This window comes from Talpa europaea, assembly GCF_964194135.1.
Source record: "Talpa europaea genome assembly, chromosome: 5".
In the NCBI taxonomy this organism is placed as follows: Eukaryota; Metazoa; Chordata; class Mammalia; order Eulipotyphla; family Talpidae; genus Talpa; species Talpa europaea.
Genome location: NC_140071.1, coordinates 58,519,701 through 58,544,417, shown reverse-complemented (window position 1 = coordinate 58,544,417; position 24,717 = coordinate 58,519,701). Strand labels below are relative to the sequence as shown.

The 24,717-nt window shown below is 39.3% G+C and overlaps 1 protein-coding gene across 1 annotated transcript in view; it reads right to left on the bottom strand.

The window, feature by feature from the left end:
- The window catches only part of PDE4D (phosphodiesterase 4D), a gene marked incomplete at its 5' end in the record, with an annotated part of 1,035,071 nt that extends 1,024,542 nt beyond the window's left edge, over positions 1-10,529 (bottom strand). The window contains one exon of the mRNA XM_084234300.1: positions 10,488-10,529. Coding sequence (XP_084090426.1) covers positions 10,488-10,529 — 42 coding nt within the window. The remainder of the gene's footprint in view (positions 1-10,487) is intronic.
- Between the last annotated feature and the right edge of the window lie 14,188 nt (positions 10,530-24,717).

The following is a 24,717-nucleotide window of genomic DNA, read 5'->3' as shown; positions in this document are numbered from 1 at the left end:
AGTTCAAAATATCTCTATCAAACAGAATATCCACAGTGCAATGAAGAACAACACAAAGTGTGAAAGCGATAAGACTCCAGGCTCCCTGGGCAAAACTGAAGATTTAAGTGAGACAGATTTGAATGATCAGTGTGAGGGTACTGATGTGTGAGGGCAGGCAGATAAAATAATCAAAAGAAGATTACATATGCTCCATACGGTAGAGACTATATGTATATCATGCGCCACTGGACTCCCAAACCCAAAACAGTTACTAATATAAAGAAACCATTCAATAAACATTTGTTGAATTTTGTAAAGTAAGAATACAAGCAGGAAAGCAGATACAATGACAGAAAGAATCAAATCTCTCAAGCTACTAGTCCTCATTCCAATTTGCTGCAAATAAAGACACAAACAACAACATTTTTTTTTTTTTGGTTGTGCTATGTAGTTTGCACTTCACAAAGCATCTTGTCTAAAGTATCTCCTCTCACCTTCTTTGGCACCTGATGAACAAGCACAAGAGAAACTCCCATTTCCATACAGATAATTTTATCAGGATTCTAAGCTGTGATAACTTTGTCAGTCTTGTACCTTAGGTGATAATAGATACAATCAAAAAAGGTGGCCAGTCTGAGAAGAGATTGTTTTCACTTTAACTAAAAAGAAACCCAAATAATCAATCTTACAGGGTAATTTTGAATAATACTAAATACAGATCTCCCTGAAGTGCTGTATCAAAGTGTATCAATCTTTCCAAAGTTCTTTTCAGTCTGTCCCCTTGGGCTAGGCACCAATGGAGAAATGGCATAAATTACTCACCTGAAGCAATTGCTTCCAAAGTTTCAGCAACATAAAAGAACAACTGGGAATTTTTTAATTTTTTAAGAAAAATATAAACTTGGTTTAAAACTTGGTACAACATTTTAAAAGTCTTCTCTGAAAAGAGGCAATTTCTGGGAGCCTGATGGGTATTTTTCATGAGGTGGGCTCCTAGCTCCTGGACTCAAAGCTGGTGGTCCATTTAAGTGGGCTTTAAATTCAGTATGTAAAGAATTTTCCAGATACTCTCGGCCCTCCTGATAGCCAGGATCTGCTTGCAGTTTTGACTAAACACTAAACAACAATTCTGTCAAAATAGAACAGGGAATATCAATTAAAAGACATCTGGTGAGGAGTGACAATTTTATCCAATTGTACAGAATCCAAAAGAATCCTGTCACATAGAGGGCAATTTCATCAAGAAACTAACAAATCTAAATGAGTGGAAAATACCTTAAATCTCTCCAAACTGGTGAAAGAAAATGATACAGCATACTTGGATACTGAGAATTTAATGCAATACACTACAAGATACTATAGAATTCAATATATAAAAGATTTGATTAAAATTATTTAGTTCAAAATCCAGATAAAAGATTTATAAAAATTTATGAGTTCAGAGAATATCAAGATATTATAAAGATGCTTTAAATTTTTTTATAATTTTTTTTAAAACAGTACCCATTCTTATATGCCTCAACCCTCCTCTGTATCTTTACTTCCCACTTCCTGGTTAGTGTACAAATAGTAGCAATAGTAAAAAAAAAAAAAAGAGAGAGAAGTAGCTCAGATTATCCCGTCTGAAATTTACAAGTCTCTGAAAAGTCAGCTCCCCGGTAAATCCATTGATGACAAGGAATGGAATAGAGAAAATAGATGGCATTAAAATGTAAATATATGATTTCATATATTTTTTTCAAATTTCAATTTTTTGTAACTGATAAATCTATAGTAATACATGTGTGCAATCAATCAATAAATGCATAAATTAGGAAAACACATTAAAAATATTTGTACTAGGGCTTCCCCGGTACCGTGGCGGGTTGAATGCAACGCTGTGAAGCTGTCCGCATCCTCTGCAGCACGGGTTTGATTCCCGGCAGCCAGGGAGATACCCACATGGCTCAGCAGACTCTCCTGTTTTGCCCACTACTCATCTCGGCAGTGTTTTCAGTACGTCTGACTGTTCTGCTCCCTGCTCTGACTATGGTGAATCCGCTCACCCTCCTGCACCTCTGGCCTGTACCCCAGTTCTTGTAAAAATAAAATAAATCTTTTAAAAAAGAAATCTGTGTACTATTGGGGTGTGTAATTAAAATAACATAGAGACCGAGACCGTTGCACAATGAAGAGGAAATAGTTGTAATAGTATATATACATGCTGATTCTAACAATAAACACATGAAACATACATTTTATATGCAGTTACTTCAATTAAAAAAATTTTTAAAAAGTAAATGCAGGGCCTCCTTGGTGGCGCAAGCGCTTAAGCACTGCACTATGAACCAGTCCACAGCCTCTGCAGCATGAGTTCGATCCCCGGCCTGCCAGGGAGCAACCCACATGGCACAGCAGACCTCTCCTGACTCACTGGCTACTCCCCTCAGCAGTGTATTTCAGTCATTCCTCCTGTTCTGTTCCCTACTCTGTCTCTGGTGAATCCTCTCACCCCCTGCAGCTCTGGCCTGTACTCCAGTTCTTGTATGAATAAATAAATAAATCTTTTTTCTAAAAAAAAAAAGTAAATGTAAAAATAAGTAATATTTTCATTTTGAAGCCCATGGTGAGTATCATTAACATTAAAATCACATTGGTTCCCTTATTAACAGTAACAGTAAAAAGCTAGATCAGTGAAAATATATCACAATATTAAAAAAAAGTCAGGATTACTATTCTAAATACAAACAGTAAATCTAATATTTTTAAAATAATTATTTTAATTCATTTTTTTTGTGTGTGTATGCATGGAAGAACTGGAGTATAGGCCAGAGGTGTAGGGGGGAGGGGTGAGAGGATTCACCAGTGACAGGGTGGGGAGCAGAACAGGTGGATTTTATTTAAATACACTGCGAGGAGGAGCAGCGGGCAAGACAGGAGAGGTCTGCTGGGACATGTCTCTGCTGGGATGTGTGACCGGGAATAGAACTCAGGCTGCAGTGGTGATAGCGCTAAGACTTAACCCCTTAGGCCACCAGGAGGCTCCCTTTAAAATTCTTTTCAATAGAAGTAAAGCTACTAGAATTAAATCTTTAACCCAAGAAAGATCATAATATGTCAATATTTCATTGGAGAAATACCAAAGAAAACCTTTGTCACAGATTACTGGAGTCACTGTAAATGTTTCCTTTCCTCAGGGACCAATGAACTGATGAGTCAATAGAATTAATACAGATTGCTAAAGGGCAAGAGCACTGTGTTGACCACTGCAGCAAATTAAACTATTTAATTAAAAGCAGAGTTGTGATTCTAGCACTTTTTCATAAAATTTTCTAGCAGCGTTAGAAAGAATGGTCTCTATAAATTGCTGTCTCTTTCTGTCCTAAATTGCTATGTTATGTAGGTAGAATGAAAAAAACAAAACAAACAGATATTTATAACTAATTACTGCCCTAGATTTAATGACTTCATGAAAACATATTTGTCGCAGAAGGCAAGTTTAAACAGAGACACTAGTTGATCCATTATAATTGGGAATAGTAAACAAAAGCAAAGCATCCTTTCTACATGATACTTCCCTTCTATGAAACTTACAATAGAGTAATACCTCATCAAGCCTCATTGTACCAAACATGGTCTGAAAATAGAATGCTTTTATGCCAAATGTGAAAATCTGTATAACTGCTAGATAAACCAAGACTTTTCCTAACCATTTAAGCAAAAATCAGAACAGCAAGAGTTGCCCCCAGCTTCCACAAAAGACAAAGACACTTCCAAAGGTTAGCACAGAGAGGAGCTCACTTATGGTCTGCCCTTTTAGTGTCTGGACATAGAGCCAGCATTCGGGAAAAAACAAATGTGATCTTAAGCAGCTGGCAGTATAAAAATCCCAAGCAGTCACACAAGAACTTTGATTAGACCTGCAAAAACAAAATGTCAGCCCAATACAAGGTGGCTTGAAATTTTTAGAAACAAGTTAAGCTTTCATGCTACAAAACCTAAGGGAGAATCTTCAGCTGCAACTGAACCTGTTTCCTGTTAGTAATAAAAATGCCAAGAAAATGGTTGTCTGTTAGGTCAGGATATTTTTTTCTTCTCTTTCCTTTGGCAATTATTATTAAAATCAGAAAATTAGACTTTGTAAAGCAGGTGCCATCTAAATGATCAATTATTTTTATTTTATATTTTTCATTTATCTTTATCTTTTTTGATACAGTAGTACTTATGGTCAGTTTTTATTAAATTGAGTTAATTAGTTTATAACACTGTATATGATTTAGAAGTGTAGGATCATACCCTTTAGGTGCAAGTTACCACACCACAGCCAGCACCAAGTACTAACAGACCTCCTCCATAATGTACTGGACTCCCTCACCCCTTTACTCTATTCCTCTAGCCCCCCCTGGTAGCCTCAACCCTCTATTCAGAATTAATGGTTTAGTTTTGTCTGACCTTCTGTTTTGATTCACTTTAAGTGACACCATCAGGTTTGTCTTTCTCCTCCTGACTTACTTCATTTAGTATAATCCCCTTTAGTTTCATCCATGTTTTACTTTCAGTGCCCTAATTTTTATAGAATTTGATCTGGATAGCATGTTTTTTTTTTTATTAAAAATTTTTTATAAGATTCTTTTTTTTAATATTATTTATACATACATACATACATACATACATACAAGCACTGGGTACAGTCAGAAGCACGGGAGGGTGAGAGAATTCACCAGAGCCAGAGCGGGGAGCAGAGCAGGCAGAAGGACCGAAGTACACTGCTGAGGGGAGCAGCGGGCAGCAGGAGAGGTCTGCGCGCCATGCGGGACCCTCCTTCAGTGGCTGGGGAGCAGCCCGGGAGCAGCCGGGGATCGAACTGGCGCTGCAGAGGCTGGGCAGCTTCGCAACCCAGCGCTCAACCGCTGCGCCACCGGGGAGGCCCTGGATAGCATGGTTTTTCCACCATTGGTCTCTTTCAGGAGCTAAAAAGGATTCAAGGGGGTCATAGTTTTTTTGTGTGTGTGTCCAAGGGGGGTCATAGATTTTTTTTGTTTTGTTTTGTTTTGTTTTGTTTTGTTTTTGTCCCAGCTTTGACTACAGTTTAGGAATCAAGAGAAAGAAAAGAACACAGGAAGTCTCTCACACAAGCTTTGGGGTTTAGGGCAGTGCTAAAAATACAACTCTTAGATACTTTTGATGTTCCAAGCTTGGTGTATTGATATCATTCCCATGCTCTTTAGAATTGTGGAGTAAGTATCTTGTCAAATGTCCCACAGCTGGAAGTTGAAAGTGTCAGATTTTGAACCCAGTTCTATATACTTTGAAAGCCCACATTCTTTCAACTGAAACAAACTACCTCTTAGGCAAGTCATTTCATCTTTCCAGGCCTCAAAGCCAATTTCCTTATCAATAAAATAAAAGGTTATGATACAGGGCAACAAGGGGCATTAAACTAGCCAAGAACACTGTCCAAATAATTTACCAGTCACTGTCTGAATTCTTCATCCACATGCACAATTGCAAGACTACTCAGGCTCAGAGAACAACAAAAGGATTTGTTTAACAAACCAGGGGAAAACAAAGCGTTACTGAGGCCAAAATAGCCATTTACCTCACTGGAAGCCATGTCCAGTGTTTTCTAGTCCTAAACAAAAGAAGCAAGATGGTGTCTTCCAGACACTGAGGACTAGAGTTCCTCTCCCAAACAATAGCCACGTGCCCAAGATGGCATCTTCCTGCCACTGTGGACACACAGCAGCCAGGCCATAGGCCAGCTTCCAACTCACAAAGACAGCATAAGACACAACAGGAGATGGTCTATGAGCTGCTGAGATGTCCCAGCACAGCACCAGACAAGCAACACTCAAAACAGCAGCTACAGCAGTAAAATGACTGGACAAACAGCCACACTCACACATCTCAGTAAGATGCCTTGCTCCAGGTCTTTGCTTCTCTGCCAGACCACAACAGCAGCAAAACCTAAAACAGTTTCAGTCGTTCGGCTACTTGTAAAGCCTCCAAACTTTCCTCTCTGATGTAGGCTGCTGAAAGCCTCCATCTTGAGAGGCCCACAACAGCCTTCTGAAAGATCAGCACAGTGGGGGGCAGAATCTGCTGACCCCTCATGTTAAATCCGAAATGCTGAAAGACCCTGCACCTGCTTCTGCAGTCACTTATATTGTTTATCAGTCACTCCATCCCACTTTTTAGCATTTTCCCTGGGGCTACCTATCCTCACCAACAACCCCCTCCAGGGGGCACCACCTGAAACAGTCTTTATAGTCCGTTATAGTTTAAGAAAGAGTATCTAAGTTCTCTTCCAACTATACTAAGTAGAAATTGTATGTCAGAATTTTGACAAAATTCATAAAACCTGTAAAATTTGGTGAAAACATTAATGAGGTAAATATTAATACTATTTATACTCAAAACAAATGATGGAGACAGGTTAAGATACTACGTCAGTCAGAAGTGTAAAGCTTATGCGATTTACTTTCTGTCATTTTCACGATGTACGATGTATTGCAACTTCTGAATTTTTTAATTTGTAGACATCTTCATTATCATGTGTACATTTGTAAAGCACAAGTTGAAAATTAAAATGTCATATTATAATAATATATAATAAAGAATTTGGTTTAAAAATATTTTAATTTAGGTCTATTTATTATTATAGTCTGCAATATAAGTTCATCCAAAAGTAATAGTTAATAATAATGATATCTAACTCATTTAGATATTTTCAAGTTAGTAAATAGCATAAGCACTTTACTTTCAATGAATGGAGTTTTTGCTATTTGAATTGTTTTGAATAATTTTAAGAAAAATTAATTACTAAATTTTTAAATTATATATTTATTTGGCTTAGGAAATCAATATATGTTATAGATTAAAGTTAACCACATCATAACATCAAAAATAAGGGGAAAATCTGCTTTTATGAACTGATATTTGCAAGTTTCTAATAAATCAACTCGAATAGGTCTTGTTTGCTTATACATGGTCAATAACAGAATTTGATTAAGGCTGCTATTTTTTTAAAGGTTATTTACTTATGCATATAATAACTGGGGTAGAGGCCAGAGGTGCAGGTGGTTGAGAGGATTCACCAGAGACAGAGTTGATTGACTGAACAGGTTGATTGACTGAAATACACTGCTGAGGTGAGCAGTGGGCGAGGCAGGAGAGATCTGCTGCTCCATGTGGGTAGCTCCCTGGCTGGGGGTGGAAGTCTTGCTGCAGTGGCTGTGGATAGCTTCATAGTGCTGAGACTTAACCCCTTGTGCAACCAGGGAGGCCCTAAGGCTGCTATTTCTAAGTACTTCCCGTCTGCAAAATTATGCAGGAATAAATAGTTTTTCTTTCCAATACATGAAAACTAAATTAGAAATAATTGTCATTATATTTCTCTCTCTCTTAAATCTTTAGTTCCAAAACTTATCTTGGAGGTCCTATATAAGAATTTTAACATATTTGATAAATATAGCTTGGAGTCAAATTTGCAAAAAAAAATTTTAATTTCAATGAGAGTATTTCCTATATGTAATCAACAGTCTGACTGGGGAATAAATTTAATAATTAACTTGAATTTACCTACCAATTGTATGGATTAAAAATTGTTCTCTGGACTCCTAGATCTTAAAACATCCAAACTCAACATCCTTAGATTTATACCGATTCTCTCTCCTTTCCCAATTTGTCTTCAGCTCAGTTGAGGAACAACACTCATCCTGGAAGTACACCAGAAGCCCAGGAAGCACCTTCCAGTCATTTCTACCCCCCTAGGTCCCAAATGCAATGCCTTACCAAATCCCTATCATATTTTTACTCTAAATGTTTCTTCAATGTGTTCACTTGATCTTTCTACCACTGTTATTGATGAGTTAGAGTTAGTTATGCTAGCTTTTGCTCATGACCTTGAAGTCACCAGATGAAGTAACTGCATCTCATACCAACTTCCTGGGAGCACCTACACACCTGTTTGCTCATTAGGCTAATTCATCCTTCAGGTCACAACTGTCAGTCAATCATCTTCCACAAGAGAAGCCTTACCTGACCTCCCTGACTAGCCTATTTCTATTTCCCGTCATCCCTGTACTATGACTTAGCTCTCAGCAAGTATCATGATTCATTTATTCACTCATTCCTTCAACACAACATTATCTACTATGTGAAAGGCACTATCACTGATGGGTGTCTAATGGGTGTCTCTCACAGAAGGTGGAAGGGTCCATGGCCACTGGGACCACTCCTCACTGTTGTGCTTGTTTATATGCCAGATTCTTCCCTTTCAACCCATCACAGCTACAAATCATCCTCCAAAACTAGATAAATATCACTTTAAGTATAAAAGTGGTTTGTCTGTATTTTCATAAATACATTTTTCATTGGTCCTCCGTGAGAGGAATTCAGGGCATTAATCATTCAAAGGGACACTGCTCCAGGTCTTGAGTATGAGGAGAAAAATATGAACACTGATTTTTTAAGTGTTCAGGAATAAATAATGTGATTGTCTAAAGATGATATTTTATTTTATTCCTCCTCTTATGCTGAGTTTTCATGATGACAGATACAAGACATACAGAGGCCAGCAGGGAGGAGCAAGGCAGTTTAACATTTAGAACACCCTCTTTGGATTTTCAAATGTCATAATGCCAAGGAAAAGCATTCCCAGACACTAAATCAAATTAATTCCTTAAACTTTCCTCATCAAAACAGGAAACATCTACCTCCCAGTGTATAATGTTGGATTCTATTATGACAAAGACTTACGGGGTGGAGGACATTCTTAGACCAGTGCAAAATAAACTTTTGAAACTAAAGTGACAAGATCAAAGAAGGCAAGAGTCCAGCTCTCTTCTCTTATAAACAGTAATCTCCTGCTTAGAGACATTTAATTAAGTGGAAGCACTTTCTTTATGCCAGTGGATTTTCAAGAAGCTACAAAGTAGTGAAATGAGAGCTCTACTATTTACATTGGGACGAACATAGGCACCTCAAGTTCACTTAATCTGAGAAGCATGAGTCTTTCCAACTAGATGAAATTTTTTGCATTTTGCAAATATAAATAAGAAATCTAGCATCATTAAATACTCACAGTTCCTTAAAGTCGCAGCTCATTTTAATCATTGGCTTTTAGAATATTTTCCTCCAAGAACAGGGAAATGTTTAATAATATATTTTAATTACCCAAAATGTGCTTTTGGCTTTATATATTTTTTTGTATCAGGTGTCTCTGAAATTTAATAAAAGAAAGAAGCATTATGTGAATGCTTTGCTTTCATATTTAATTTATAATAAGAAAAACCCAGTAAGATGTGTTTGCAATTTGGTAATTTGTATGCAGGTCATCTCCTATTGCAATGAGCAACTCTGTATGATGATAGAAGGAATTTCAGGCTCCAAGCCATGACCCTTTCCTTTATGCAATTATCCACACAGCCAAATACCAACCAGTAAAACAAATTAATTTGGACATTACCTCAGAATTTGTTGAATTTCTTTGGTTGGTCATTTAACAGAGGCAGTAAGCACTCCAAGAATTGGCACACATCTCATTTTTTAAGAAATGCTATTTGGCACACTATACTACCTTCTCCACAAATTCAAGCATTGCTCACCCCTAAAAGATTGTTGGTAATTCTACAGAAAGGAAGAAAAATGACATTGGACCATCACAATAGAGTCGCTGGTTGTAACACAAAGCATTCCCATACTAGAGAAATGTGTTTGCTTTTGTGGTTTCTCTGATGCTTTCAAATGAATGTTCCTACGTCACAAGGACATCTGTTTGGATGTTTTCCCCCCTTGGGTAAATGAACAAAAGGACATGTTCTTAGAGCTTGCCTGATGGAAATGAACAATCTACTTTCTTCCCTGCCTTGTGTACTTTACATTTCTTGATTTGCTTACACTTCCTTTCATAAGTTAACAGAAATTTAAATATTATTACTAATTTGGTACCTCAAATATACTAAATAAGTAGGAAGAGGTTTAACCTCCATAAGGGCCCTGAGGATGTCCACTTGAAACATATTTAAAGGAAGAAGAGAAAGGAGACACATGCCAGAGTAGAAGTTTCATGGAAGTGAGGTCCCACTAACACATATTCACATTATTCACTATGTACACAAAACTCTCAGAATGTGATTGTTTGAAGCATGTAGTGACATAAGTCCCATTGATCCTTTTGGATGTGCCCAGAAAAGTCTGACATTCAAGACTTACATTCCTTCAATTTTGATTTTTAATCATAAATTTCCTGCATGCATCCAAAAAGTAGGGTGTCCAATATCATGCCAGTGAACTTACACAAATGAATGGTGAGGCATATACAAAGTGACTGACAGAGAATTCCCATCAAATGTCAAACCAGACCTCACAAACAAGTCTTATTAATAAGCTCTGTACAGTCAGAGAACTGAAAGGCAACCAAAAGTTTCTACCAGCCCAACCGAGATAGCACAGCATTGAAAACAGTAAAAAAAAAAGTTACATGTATCCATTTCTAGAAAAGAAAGGAAAACAAAAGTACTTACACTTTTGCTCCGAGAAAGCGAATCACAGGTATTTCTTTTCATGGTGATGTTATAAGTAATTCAAACAGACAACAGTTGTTTCCAACGTCACTGCTCTCACTGCAACAATTATCCACTCAAAAGCCAACTGGCATGCTGAAGAGAAAGGGAAGGAAATGTTTAATCAAGTATATGATTAACACGTGCACCTCGAACTGCTGTCTTAGACTAGGACAGTAATTCTTAAATTATTCATCAGAACAGGCGAAAATGGTGCTGTGTTTAAACCAATAAAAGTACATACAAGCAACATTTCCAAAACAGCTTTTGTTAAATGTGAGTTAGAGATTTCAAGCACCATCTGTTTTCCATTGAATATTCAAGTCTACATTTCTAGTGGTGGAAAAAAATAGGTATGGTGGCCACAACCTAAAGTTACATGTAAAAAATGAAAATATGTGCTGAATAATGTCTGTGCAAATTCCGTGGTATAGCTAGGGACCCCTCAATTTTCTACCGAGGCAGCCTTGTCCAGAACTGGAGGAATCTTACTTACAGCTGAAAGCCCTCTGACCACTGCTCCATGGCCTCTTGTTTCATTAGCAATAAGCCACAGTACACTGAAGCCATCTGGCTCTTCCAGAAATTGAGCAAATTCTCCACCCTCTTGGTTCAAACAGATTTAAGGAAATTCTGGGGAAAAACAGTCTAGCTATTTAAGCAATAACTATTATTTCAAAGATTATTCCAGAGTATTTGCTACTTGAATGGCATGGTAGCCTCATTACCTAACCATCACTTTCCACTGGACACTCTGTTTTAAGTTTGAAGAAAGAGCTAATAGAATAGCTACATGTGTTTTTGCTCAATTCTTATATTCAGCTACATCAGGACATGACTTACATATTCATTGAGTATTTTCGTGTGGGCTGAAGTGACTTTTAGGAAAGAAGTCACTCTAAAGGAACAGAGATGAGGCAAATGGGCTTGACCAAAACACAAAAACTGACAGTAAAGATATAGTCTGACATTGTGGGTGCAGTCTGATTCTAGCAACAGCATGTAGTCTAGACTTTGGAATTATTCTAAGCTTCTCAAAAGACTTGTGTCTGAGCATAGGGAAAAAAGTAAAAGTGAAAAGGCCTGAAGGAGTTAGTTATGTTGAAATGATTGAAAAATGTATCAAAGTGCAGAGAAGTATAAATTATATTCAAAAAATAAACGAAAGTAATCATATATATTTTATACATAAATTGGTTATATATCATTATATATAGATATGTTATATAGAATATGTAGAAAATACATAGTATATCTACAATGATACATATTTTCTGTCTACAATATCTATAGATATATTATCTATGTAATATTATAGATATATAATACACTTATTATTATAGATATATAGAAAACACATCTATATATTATATAGAAATATAAAGGGAGGACTCTAGGCGACACATTATTCAGTGGGCCCCCTGCTGCAGCCACAGCAGCAGAACACAATGATCCCCCACACATTGGAGAGGGAAACTCACACCAAGCTCTCCAGCTACATGTAATAGCATACGCTCAAGGTTGAAAGACTGATGTTGAGCACATACGAGTTGCTCCCTGCAGACATGAAAATAAAAGAGAGAAACTTTTAGGGAGGTCAGATATCCTACGACAGCAAGGTACAGCTAGAATCGGAAAAATCATTTCTTATTGTTAAGAATACCCCTAGATGGGCCTCCCCGGTGGCGCAGCGGTTGAGTGCTGGGCTGTGAAGCTGCCTGCAGCCTCTGCAGCGCCAGTTCGATCCCCAGCCACCATCGAGGGTCCCACATGGCGCGCAGACCTCTCCTGCTGCGTCTGCTGCTCCCCTCAGCAGTGTACTTCTGTCCTTCTGCCTGTTCTGCTACCCGTTCTGGCTCTGGTGAATTTTCTCACCCTCCCACGCTTCTGACTGTACCCAGTGCTTGTATAGATAGATAGATAGATAGATAGATAGATAGATAGATAGATAGATAGATAGATAAATCTTTAAAAAAAAAAATAATATCCCTAGATGCAACTAAGACCCAGGAGGCACTGACCCCTCAGTAAGGCCTTTTTTCTTCCGGTCTTGAGAGAAATCCTCGCCTGGTGATAAATGCAAAATCAAATGTGAGTTGCTGGGCCTCCCTGGTGGCGCAAGGGGTTAAGCACCGCACTATGAAGGAATCCATAGCCTCTGCAGCACCAGTTCCATCTCCAGCCGGACAGAGAGAAACCCACATGGTGAAGCAGACCTCTCCTGACTCGCCAGCTGCTCCTCTTAGCAGTGTGTTTCAGTCAGTCTGCCTGTTCTGTTCCCCATCCGTCTCTGGTGAATCCTCTAACCCCTACTGCCTGGCCTGTGCCCCAGCTCTTGTATAAATAAATAAATAAATATTTTTTTTAAGGAATGTGAGTTGCTGGGATAAATGTGATTTCCTTAAGTGTATATGATTTTTTTAAGAGTGCAGTTTGGAGGGAGAGGCTGATTCACAAATGCAAAGTTAGGATCAGCCCTTATACTTCCAGGAACTTAGTCACCTTTACCAATTAATTATAATGCCGACCATTTTATAAGTCTTCAGAAAATGTGGAATTATTCACCAAGATCAACTTAAGAAGTGGACTGAAATAATATAAACAGTGAGCTAAATATTCCATACCTGAGGAGGGGGGTAGCAACACTAAATATTATGGACATTTACACACTATCAGAGAAAAAGTCATTCAAAATACTTAATTATTCATTTAGCATTTAATGAGTATCCTTAGGGGCAACCATGGCATTGTTACCCCAGTGGGACAGTGACTCATTGGTTTTAAATTAACAAATCAGTCAAATCAGACAATGATGGATTTGACCTCAAAAGAGTTGCAGAATTAATCATGTTTTTACATATCTGCCTTCACATCACTAAAAAGCCATTATTAAGAGATAGAGTCCTATAGGAATTTAGAAACTGTAGAAATCTAAACAATCAAATGAATTGAATTGGAAACTGTTGATGGGTTGACCCTTCTCAGACTGTATATCTGGGAGGCAGTTGACCTCTCACACTCCCGCACATCTGGCCTGTACCCCGGTTCTTATATAAATAAATAAATCTTTTTAAAAAAAGAAAGAAGATGTGACTAGGACACAGGGATCCTCAAAAGATGGTGCAGTGGCTGGAGTTGGTAGAAATGAAGCTTTTAACACCCCCGGCTAAAGCGCCACAGAGAAGGATGGGTCACCAAACCCCATAGAGTGGGTTACATCAAAAGGGAAATTATTTTCTGGGACACAGACTCAGGTGACCCTGAAACGAAGGAGATGAAGAGATAAGCATGATAGCAATCACAAATCATTCTGGTTCCCAACTGGGATTCCCCACTGGCCAAATGCAACTGAGTCAGAGTCCCAGAGCAAAGAAGATTGTGCTCGACACCCAACTTGTGAGTCTCCTGGGGCAGAAAGCCTCCTTGAGTGGAACAAGGAGCAGAATGAAACTGGAGAGGACAATGAGGAGCTGCAGTTTATTCCATCTGCAGTCTTTGAAGAGGATTGTACTTTTCTGCTCTGCCATTTCATCATAGGAGAAATATCTATTATTTACCTTTAATCTTCCCAATACCCCTGTAAAGTGGATATTGTTAATAAATTATCCTACTGCACAAAAATCATTTTCAAGAGCTTACGTAAATTGCCCAGTCAATGGCAGAATCAGAATTCTAACTGGATTTGTCTGACTCCAAAGTCCATGTTTTCTCATACTCTGCTATCCCACTCAGCTGCCAATATCAGTAACCAATGTATTTTAATTATCAACAAGTGGTAAACTCTGCAAATACTAAAGCTATGCCTAAACTAAAGAAGGTTTGATAAAAATAACATTTACTTTCAGGAAGGCAGTTATCTTAGTTCCAACAAATTGCTCCCTCAGCTAAGATAGTGAGTGAGACAATAGAAATGTTTCTCCTTCCAAGTATGTTCAAAAGAAAACCAGGTGAGAAAACTCTTGTATGTGCAAATTCTTATTTTTCTTAAGAAGTGAGAAATGTTTTTTATTGCAGTAAGATAGCATTTCATTACCAAAGGCGTTCCCACATAAAAGTTAATTAGAAAGAAGAAAGAGGAGCAACATGGCGGCGAGGAGACGCTGCGAGTAAGATCTCCCATTAAAAAAAGTTAATAGGGAGGAAAAGCGGCAGGTCCCAGTGAGAACTGGGACACGGAAGATAAACGGACGACTCCAGCAAACTGCCCGAAGAAGAAAGTTGCCATAAAAGAGGAACAGAAGGGAGGGAAGCGCAGAACCCTGCTCCCCTCCCCCGCCCACAGAGGCGGCACTCTCCAACCGGCAGAGAGGAGGAAAACAACAAACCAAAACGGCCAACAAGAACAAAGGACGCAGCAAGCGGGACTGGGAGTGGAAAGGAACTGTTCAGCCACCACACCCCATGAACGGGAGCTGTGGAGAACCCTGCAGGATCCGCCGCGGAGGTGAGCTCCAAGCGCCATTAAAGAGAGCCCCGCCCCCCAGGAGGAGACCAGCACCAGCACACAGCCCCGGCTGCCCGGTAACCTTGCGCGGAAAGCGGCGCGCTGGAAAAGCAGAGGCGGATCGGGATTGCGCGGAAAAGCGGTGCGGATCGCGCTGAAAAGCAGTGCTGTTGAAAAGCAAACGCGGATCCGGATTGGATCGCAGCTGCCCAGGTCCCCGCGCCTGCGACCTAGGCTTACAGGGAGACGCGCAGAGGCCCTCCCTGAGTGAGCAGGAACCAGGCGCCCAGGCAGGGGAGCGGGATTCAAAAGGCGCCATTCCCGCGCCACTGATCTGGGCTACAGCCCGCGTCCTGGAACTAAGGGCTTTGGAACTGAGACCCGGGGCACGAAATTAGGGGCGTGGGTTCCCCACGACGGTGGGGCACAAGGCAGACACAGCACCCCAAAGCCATTGAGGTGTACCCTACCATCCCCGCTCTGCTCCCTGTCCCACGGGGTGGAAAATCAGCTCCCCAAGGGCTCTAGGAGAGATCTCTGGCGCCACCTAGTGTCTTGAAGCCAGCAGAGGCTCCTGAAGGAGCTAGTGGCCAGCTGGGGAGTTAGCCCACACCGGGCCCCTTCCGAACAAGTAGTCTGAGCCCACAGGGAGAGTGAGCACCCACAGCCGGGGCAGACCAGGCGCGCAGAAGAGTGTGCCTGAGACCGGACGCGCAGGGAGTGTGTCCCACATCACCATTTTAGAACAGGGACATTTCTTCAGTAAAGACTACCTGCAGAAGGCTTCCTCAGGAGGCAGAGGTGAGCGGGGGAACTTCGCCCACGCCAGACCCCCTCTGGCCTGCAGTCCAAGCCCAGAGGGGGAGCAGGAACCCACCGCCGGGGCAGACCAGGCGCACAGGGGAGTGTGTCCCCACATCGGCATTTTAGAACAGGGACCTTTCTCCAGTAAAGACTGCTTGAAACTGACAGATGACTCCTGGAGGAACCAGAGGGGAGCAGAGAAGCCCACCCAAGATGCCGGCCAGTCCCAACAACACGGTGTCCCAACACATACAGCAGATTAGAAAACAGACAGTAGGGAGGAGAAGAACCACACGCAACCTAGCAACTCTCCAGAGAAAAAGCACACCACAAAAAGAAAACCAGCCCCCAGATTGCAACGACAGTAACTTGGAAGAACTTCTGAGCCTTCCAGAAGAGAATTTAAAATTGACGTGATTAAAAAACTGACAGAAGTCATAAAGGAAAACAATGATAAGGGAAAAATAATCAATGATCAGAAGAATGAAATTGAGTCCCTAAAGAGGGAAGTAAAAGAAATGCAGGAGATCAAAGAATTAATGGAAGAACTAAAGAATTCTGGGAAAAGCAATGAAAGCAGAATTGATGAAATGGAAGAACGAATAAGTACTCTTGAAGACACAGAAATAAAAAGAACCAAAACAGAAAAGGAAAGAGAAGTACGAAGGAAAAAGAATGAAGAAAGACTTCGGGAACTATCTGACTCCATGAGGAAAGGAAATATAAGAGTTATAGGAATACCAGAAGGAGAGGAGAGAGAAGTAGGAACAGAGAAAATATTCAAAGAGATAATTGAAGAGAACTTCCCAAATGTGAAGAAGGAGCTGAAAATTGATATACAAGAAGCAAGAAGAACACCAAACTTCCACGAAGGAAGGAAAAATACAGCAAGACACATAATAGTAAAGCTCCCAAGAATCCAGGACAAGGAAAAAATAATGAAGCTGGCAAGAGGGAAGAAACAGATAACATTCAAAGGAAAGCCAATCAGGCTGACATCAGACTTCTCCGAAGAAACACTACGGGCAAGGAGAGAGTGGAGGGACATAGTCAACAGACTCCAAGAAAACAGATGCCAACCAAGAATACTCTATCCCGCAAAGCTCTCCTTCCTCTTTGAAGAAAGAATATGAACCTTCCCAGACAAACAGAAACTCCGGAATTTCATTGCAACTAAACCCCCACTCCAAAAAATACTACAAGGAGTCCTAAAGCCAGAACCTCAGAGGGACAAATAACAACGAAAGAAGGCCAAAAAAAAAAAAAAAGTTATTAAAAGAATAAATAAATAAAATCAAAGGAAAGACAAACACAATGGCAAATACAGATGTTAACATATCAATATTAACTCTAAATGTAAATGGACTAAACTCTTCAATAAAAAGACACAGAGTTGCAGCCTGGATTAAGAAACAAAACCCAACCTTTTGCTGTCTCCAGGAAACACATTTAGCTACAAAAGATAAAAATAGGCTCAAAGTTAAAGGATGGAAAACAATCCTACAAGCAAATGGACCAAAAAAGAAAGCAGGAACAGCTATACTTATATCAGATAAAACAGATTTCAAACTCAAAAAGATAAAAAGAGACCCCAATGGTCACTACATTATGATCAAGGGGACAATACTTCAAGAAGAAATAACACTCATTAACATATACTCACCAAACGAAGGAGCACCAAAATATATCAGACAACTCTTGTCCTCTCTGAAAACAGACATCAGAGAAAACACATATGTAGTGGGAGACCTCAACACACCACTATCAACAATGGATAGATCAACAAGACAAAAAAAAGTAAAGAAACCAAAGCTCTAAATAAGGACCTAGAGCAATTGGGCTTAACAGACATCTATAGAACACTAAACCCCAAAAAAACAGAGTACACATTTTTCTCAAGCTCACACGGATCATTCTCCAGGATCGATCACATACTGGGGCACAAGACAAACATCAACAGATACACCAAGATTGAAATCATATCAACCATCTTTTCTGACCATGAAGGCATCAAACTAGAAATAAATCATAAAAAGAAGGCAAGGAACTTTCCTACCTCATGGAGATTAAAAGCCACACTACTGGAAGACCACTGGACTAATGAGGAGATCAAAGAAGAAATTAAAAAATTTTTTGAATTGAAAGACAAGGAGGACACCAATATCCTAAATGTATGGGATGCAGCAAAAGCAGTAATAAGAGGAAAATATATAGCAATAGAAGCTCACATCAAGAAACAAGAAAGAACTCAAAGAAACAACCTAATCTCGAAGCTCAAAGATCTAGAAAAAGAACAACAAAAAAAACCCAAAACCAGTAGAAGAAAAGAAATAATAAAAACCAAAGCAGAAATAAATGAAATTGAAACTAAAAAAACAATCCAAAAGATCAATGAAACCAAGAGCTGGTTCTTTGAAAAAATCAATAAAATAGACAAACCCCTAGCCAGGCTCACAAAGGAAAAAAGGGAGAAAGCACAAATAAACAGGATCATCAATGAAAGAGGAGAAATCACAACGGACACAGCAGAAATCAAAAGAATAATCAGTAACTACTATGAACAGTTATATGGAAACAATTTTAACAATCTAGAGGAGATGGACAAATTCCTACAACTCTACAATCACCCAAAGCTAGATAAAGAAGAAATAGAACACCTAAACAGACCAATTACAATTAGCGAAATCGAAATGGTAATCAAAAACCTCCCCAAAAACAAAAGCCCAGGACCTGATGGATTTACAAATGAATTCTACCAAACATTCAGAGACGAATTAGTGCCTATCCTTCACAAACTCTTCCAAAAAATTGAGAAGGAAGGGACAATACCAAACACGTTCTATGAAGCCAACATTACACTAATACCAAAACCGAACAAGGACAACACAAAAAAGGAAAACTACAGGCCAATCTCCCTAATGAACACTGATGCAAAAATCCTCAATAAAATTTTAGCCATCAGAATCCAACAATGTATCCATAAGATAATTCACCATGACCAAGTAGGATTCATTCCAGGGACACAAGGATGGTTTAACATCCGAAAATCAATCAACGTTATCCAACACATCAACAAAAAGAAATATAAAAACCATATGATAATATCAATAGATGCTGAGAAAGCTTTTGACAAAGTGCAACACCCATTCATGATAAAAGCCCTTGAAATTCTTGGGATACAAGGAACATACCTTAACATCATAAAGGCCATCTATGACAAGCCAACAGCCAGTATCATTCTCAATGGTGAAAAGCTGAAAGCAATTCCATTAAGATCTGGAACAAGACAAGGATGTCCACTCTCACCACTGCTTTTCAATATAATACTGGAAGTCCTAGCCAGGGCAATAAGACAAGAGAAAGACATCCAAGGAATCCAAATAGGAAAAGAAGAAGTCAAACTATCACTATTTGCAGACGATATGATATTATACATAGAGAACCCCAAAAACTCCACAGAAAAGCTAATTCAACTCATCAATCAGTTCAGTAAAGTGGCAGGATACAAAATCAACACGCAAAAGTCAGTAGCCTTCCTATACACAAACAATAAATCTGAAGAAGAAGAAATCAAAAAAACCATCCCTTTCGTTATTGAAACAAAAAAAATCAAATATTTGGGAATAAATCTAACAAAAGAGGTAAAGGACCTATACAAAGAAAACTATAAAACACTGTTAAAAGAAATAGAAGAAGACACAAAGAAATGGAGAGACATCCCCTGCTCATGGATTGGAAGAATAAACATTATTAAAATGGCCATCCTTCCAAAAGGAATATACAGATTCAATGCTATTCCAATCAAAATTTCAATGTCATTCTTCAAAGAAATAGAACAATTATTGCTGAAATTCATATGGAATCACAAAAAACCCCGAATAGCCAAAGCTCTCCTGAAAAAAAAAGAAGGGAATGGAGGCATCAGACTCCCAGACTTCAAACTATACTACAAAGCCATAATCATCAAAACTGCATGGTATTGGAACAAGAACAGACATACAGACCAATGGAATCGAATAGAAAATCCAGAAATAAACCCACAGATTTATGGTCAACTAATCTTTGACAAAGGAGCAAAGACTATGCATTGGAGCAAAGAAAGTTTGTTCAATAAATGGTGCTGGGAAAACTGGGTCGCTACATGCAAAAGAATGAAGCTTGACCACTACCTCACACCATACACAAAAATCAACTCAAAATGGATTAAAGAACTAGACATAAGACCTGAAACCATAAAATATATAGAAGGAAATATAGGCGAAACACTACGTGATTTGCACATCAAAGACATCTTTACAGACACATCACCCAAAGCAGTGATAGTGAAGGCAAAGATAAACAGCTGGGACTACATCAAATTAAAGAGCTTCTGCACAGCAAAAGAGACAATAACAAAAACAAAGAGAAACCCCACCAACTGGGAGAACATTTTTGCACCCAACACTAATGATAAAGGACTGATCACAAAAATCTGCAAAGAGCTGATGAGACTCAACAACAACAAAGAAAATAATCCAGTCAAAAAATGGGCAGAGCTAAAAAGAAACTTCTCTGAAGAGGAAATGCAAATGGCCAACAGGCATATGAAAAAATGTTCAACATCACTTGTCATCAGGGAAATGCAAATCAAAACTACCATGAGATACCATCTTACACCAGTGAGAATGGCACATATTAAAAAAACTAGCAACAACAAATGTTGGTGAGGGTGTGGAGAAAAAGGAACTCTTCTGCACTGTTGGTGGGAGTGCAAACTGGTCCAACCACTGTGGAAAGCTGTGTGGAGATTTCTGGACCTACTAAACATAGAGCTTCCATATGATCCAGCAATTCCACTCCTAGGTATTTACCCAAAGGACACAGAAACATCAATTCCACAGAACACCTGCACCCCTATGTTTATAGCAGCACTGTTTACAATAGCTAAGCTTTGGAAACAACCCAAATGCCCAAAAATAGATGACTGGATCAAGAAGATGTGGTACATATATACCATGGAATATTACTCAGCATTCAAAAAAGATAAACACATGCAATTTGCTGCAACATGGATGGCGCTGGAAGGGATCATGCTCAGTGAAATAAGCCAAAAAGAAAAAGAAAAATACCGGATGGTCTCACTCATAGCAGGAATCTAGAAAACTTAAATAAGGGACCAGGAAAATGAATAACTATAAGAAAGTGAAAATCAAAATCAACAAAAAACTATGAACCAGAGACACTTTTAGGGGGGCGGGGGCGGGAGGGGAGGGATTGGGGTCAGAATGGGGGGCTGCAATTGTATGGGGAATATAACAATAAAATTTATAAAAAAAATAAATAAATAAAAAAATAAAAAAATAAAAAAAAAACCAAACTCCTCACTTAACCTATTAAAAAAAAAAAAAAAGAAAGAAAGTGAAAATCAAAATCAACAAAAAACTATGAACCAAAGACACTTTTAGGGGTGCGGGGGCGGGAGGGGAGGGATTGGGGTCAGAATGGGGGGGCTGCAATTGTATGGGGAATATAACAATAAAATTTATTATCTAATACAAAAATAAAAAAGAAATAAAATAAAAAAGAAATAAAAAAAAAGAAAGAAGAAAGAGTCAGCCACTTCAGGAAGAGCACTTGGCAAAAAAAAAAAAAAAAATGAAAAGAAGATGTAGGCAAGATAGATGGTAGATGGTCCTGGAATGTTTAGAAACAGAATCTAAGCTGTGGAACCTGCATAAATTTCCTGCTTTGATGTAAGAAGGAGTCTAGGTAAATTCTCCACTGGAAAATGAGGAGTTATAGGGAGGGCAAAGCACTAACAAGTTCTACATTCTGCACTGTCTGCTACACACAAGTTATAGGGGAGCAGAAAACCCCTTCTCCTTCTCCCTCTACCATTTGCTTGCTTCTTCGTAGAGTGCACATTACAGTATCTCCACAAGCCACTTCATGGGGTTGTTACGGGGATTACATAGTGTCTCAGAATGTTTTCTAGAAATTATCAAGTTCGAATGTTTTCTAGAAATTATCAAGTTGCTGCAAATGTAAATTAATTCTAGTCACATGTGCTGATGCATGATGACACTATAAAGATGTGTGGAAAAGGCTTCTAGCTATCTGCAAATATTAGAGAGGATATTCAATCTATTTTATATATTTCAGAGGAATTTTCTATTCTTCACCTCTTTTGGAACTTATTTTTTTCTTCTGCCTACTTATCGCTCCACATACCATAGTCCAATCACTTGCTATACTGAGCCGCTTATAGTTCCCCACACACTACATGATGTTTCCCACCTTCTGTGTCTTATTTTTTATTTTTCCCTCTTCCCCTTCCCCATATCCACTTCCTCCCTTCTTACTTCCTGTTTCAAGATTCAGCTCACATGTTACCTCCTCTGTAGTTTCTGATTCTTCCTACATCTCCAACAACCCCCGCATTGGCAGTCTGAACCAATGTCCTTTTTCTCCTTCCGTAATGCCTTCTGAATGCCCCCAATGACATTTACATGGGGTTGGCTTATGCCCAGGTGTATACTCAATAGTACTTTTACCAAATTTTATTGAAGTGATGTGTTTACCAGTGTCTCAGTGCCACTGCTACCCTACACTCTCAGTCTCTTGGGGGTAGAAAACATTTCATGTTTGCATATACAGCCATAACATAACATATGCTCAGTAAATTTTTATTGAATTCTGCCAAATTGAACTGCTTCCCTTGACTAGAATTACGAAAAGGAAAGCACATTTTGTCTCGAGACTAAAAAGAATCCAATATATTCCTTTGTAGTTTATACTCATATAAACCATCATTCCATTCCCTTCTACAAATGACAACAGCGGTCCCTCTTTTTCATTCACCAGACATTTACTGGGCACTTGTGATATGTGGTGAACCATGCTGAGGTCCAGGGATGCAAAGATAAAATCTCTCCACAAGGAGCTCAGAAACTACTGGGGGAAGGGAAGAGGAACAGTAAATGCACTAAGTGCTCTGACAGAGAGTCAGAATAGCTGGTGTGGGACCCAGAGGAGGCAGCAAGTGATTCATACACCTAATGGCTTCAAAGCCTATTCTGAGTTATTCTTCTTTTGTGAACATTTTGCTTTAAGTTATTCAAATGCCATCTCATATACTGATGTTTTTCCCCAAGTAGAGGGAAAGACACATGAAAGTGGAGTCTGGCAGTTCCCTCCATCTCTTTTGTGCATCAGTGAGACCTCTGCCCCTATAGAAGAGGCGGCTGTAGAACTCCACACTCAGAAAGTGCTCTGTAAATGCCTGTCGAATGAATAATGTGCAGGCAATCACACTTACATAAGGGAACACAAGTCACTTTTGATTTCAGTACAAATTTATTATAAAATAATTGACATACTGGAAAATAAAAGTATACTATTTGGCTCCCAAGGCAGCCCATTCTTCACTTTCAAGGGTACACAGATACCAAAATACCCACTCTTTCAACACTCACCTTGACCAGTATTTCAAAATAGTCCAGCTGAGTCACTTAGCAGCAAGTAAGTTACATTTCTTTCCAGGATTCCATGCTTTGTGATCTTTCCCCCCACCTGAAATAATTGCAACTCTCTAAAACACAACTTCATCCTATACAAAAGTCCAAGGACTTTTCACAAATGTCGGGTCTCTCACAACTGTAGGGTCTGTCACTTGAAAATATCTTGCTCTGGTTTTGCTTCCTGCTACACTGAGGAGTTACAACGGAAGCTTCTTTTCAATAAGTTTCCTAACCATATCCCTCCCACTGCCTCATTATGGTGCCCTTCCAGGACTGGGCAGTGGGAGTCAACTAGAGCAGTTTTGTCCTGTGAATCATAGGACAGCATGGCGCAGAGTGTGCTGGCCTGAAGCCCAAGATGGAGGGAGCCTCCAGCATGTGTCTTGCCAGTTAAGTTATAACAAACCCATTGAGAGCCTCAGGATGAAAACCCTGAGTCATCATGTGAGTAAACAAGATGATGCCAAGAGGCTTATAGCAAAATCTCCAGCTTCAGGGGCTCACTACCTACAAAAGGTGAAGTTCACTGAGGCATTGGGTTTTTGTTTTTTTTTCTCTTTTTCAGTGCCCTTCTGTCCCATATCAGACTAAAGTCTAGTGTACCATTTGAGTACTTTTAAATTCGAGAAGTATTCAAATGGCATTGTCATTGAAATCTATGAGATATCTGCGGACTATAGTTAACAAATCATGCATTACAGACCATAGCAGTACTTTCCATCATGAATGAGTTCAGTTCTAAAACATCTCTCTGGGCCTCCCCAGTGGCGCAGCGGTTGAGCGCTGGGTTGCGAAGCTGCCCGCGGCCTCTGCGGCACCAGTTCGATCCCCGGCTGCTCCCCGGCCACCGGAGGAGGGTCCCACATGGCGCGCAGACCTCTCCTGCCGCCCGCTGCTCCCCTCAGCAGTGTCCTTCGGTCCTTCTGCCTGCTCTGCTCCCCGCTCTGGCTCTGGGGAATTCTCTCACCCTCCTGCACTTCTGACTATACCCAGTGCTTGTATGTATGTATGTATAAATAAATAAATCTTAAAAAAAATAAATAAATAAAACATCTCTCTGGCCAAAACAAATATCAGATGACAGATAGATAGATGGATGAATGGATGGATGGATAGATAGATAGATAGACAGACAGACAGACAGACAGACAGATAGATAGATAGATAGATAGACAGACAGAGAGAGAGACAGAGAGATAGAGAGATAGATAGAACAGAGAAAAAGAGTGAGAGAGCTGAGAAAAAGAAGAAGGGGAGGAAGAAGAGGAAGAGAAAGCCACATCACAGATTTTGGACTCTCTTACCTAGACCATTTTCAATCTGAGCTAAGGACCAAAACTACCACCTCTAAGATATCATGAGCTATATACATAACCTTTCAGAAGTTCTTTTTTAAACTAACACCTCCTTTAATCTTTAATTGCTCCCACTTGTCAATTAGCAA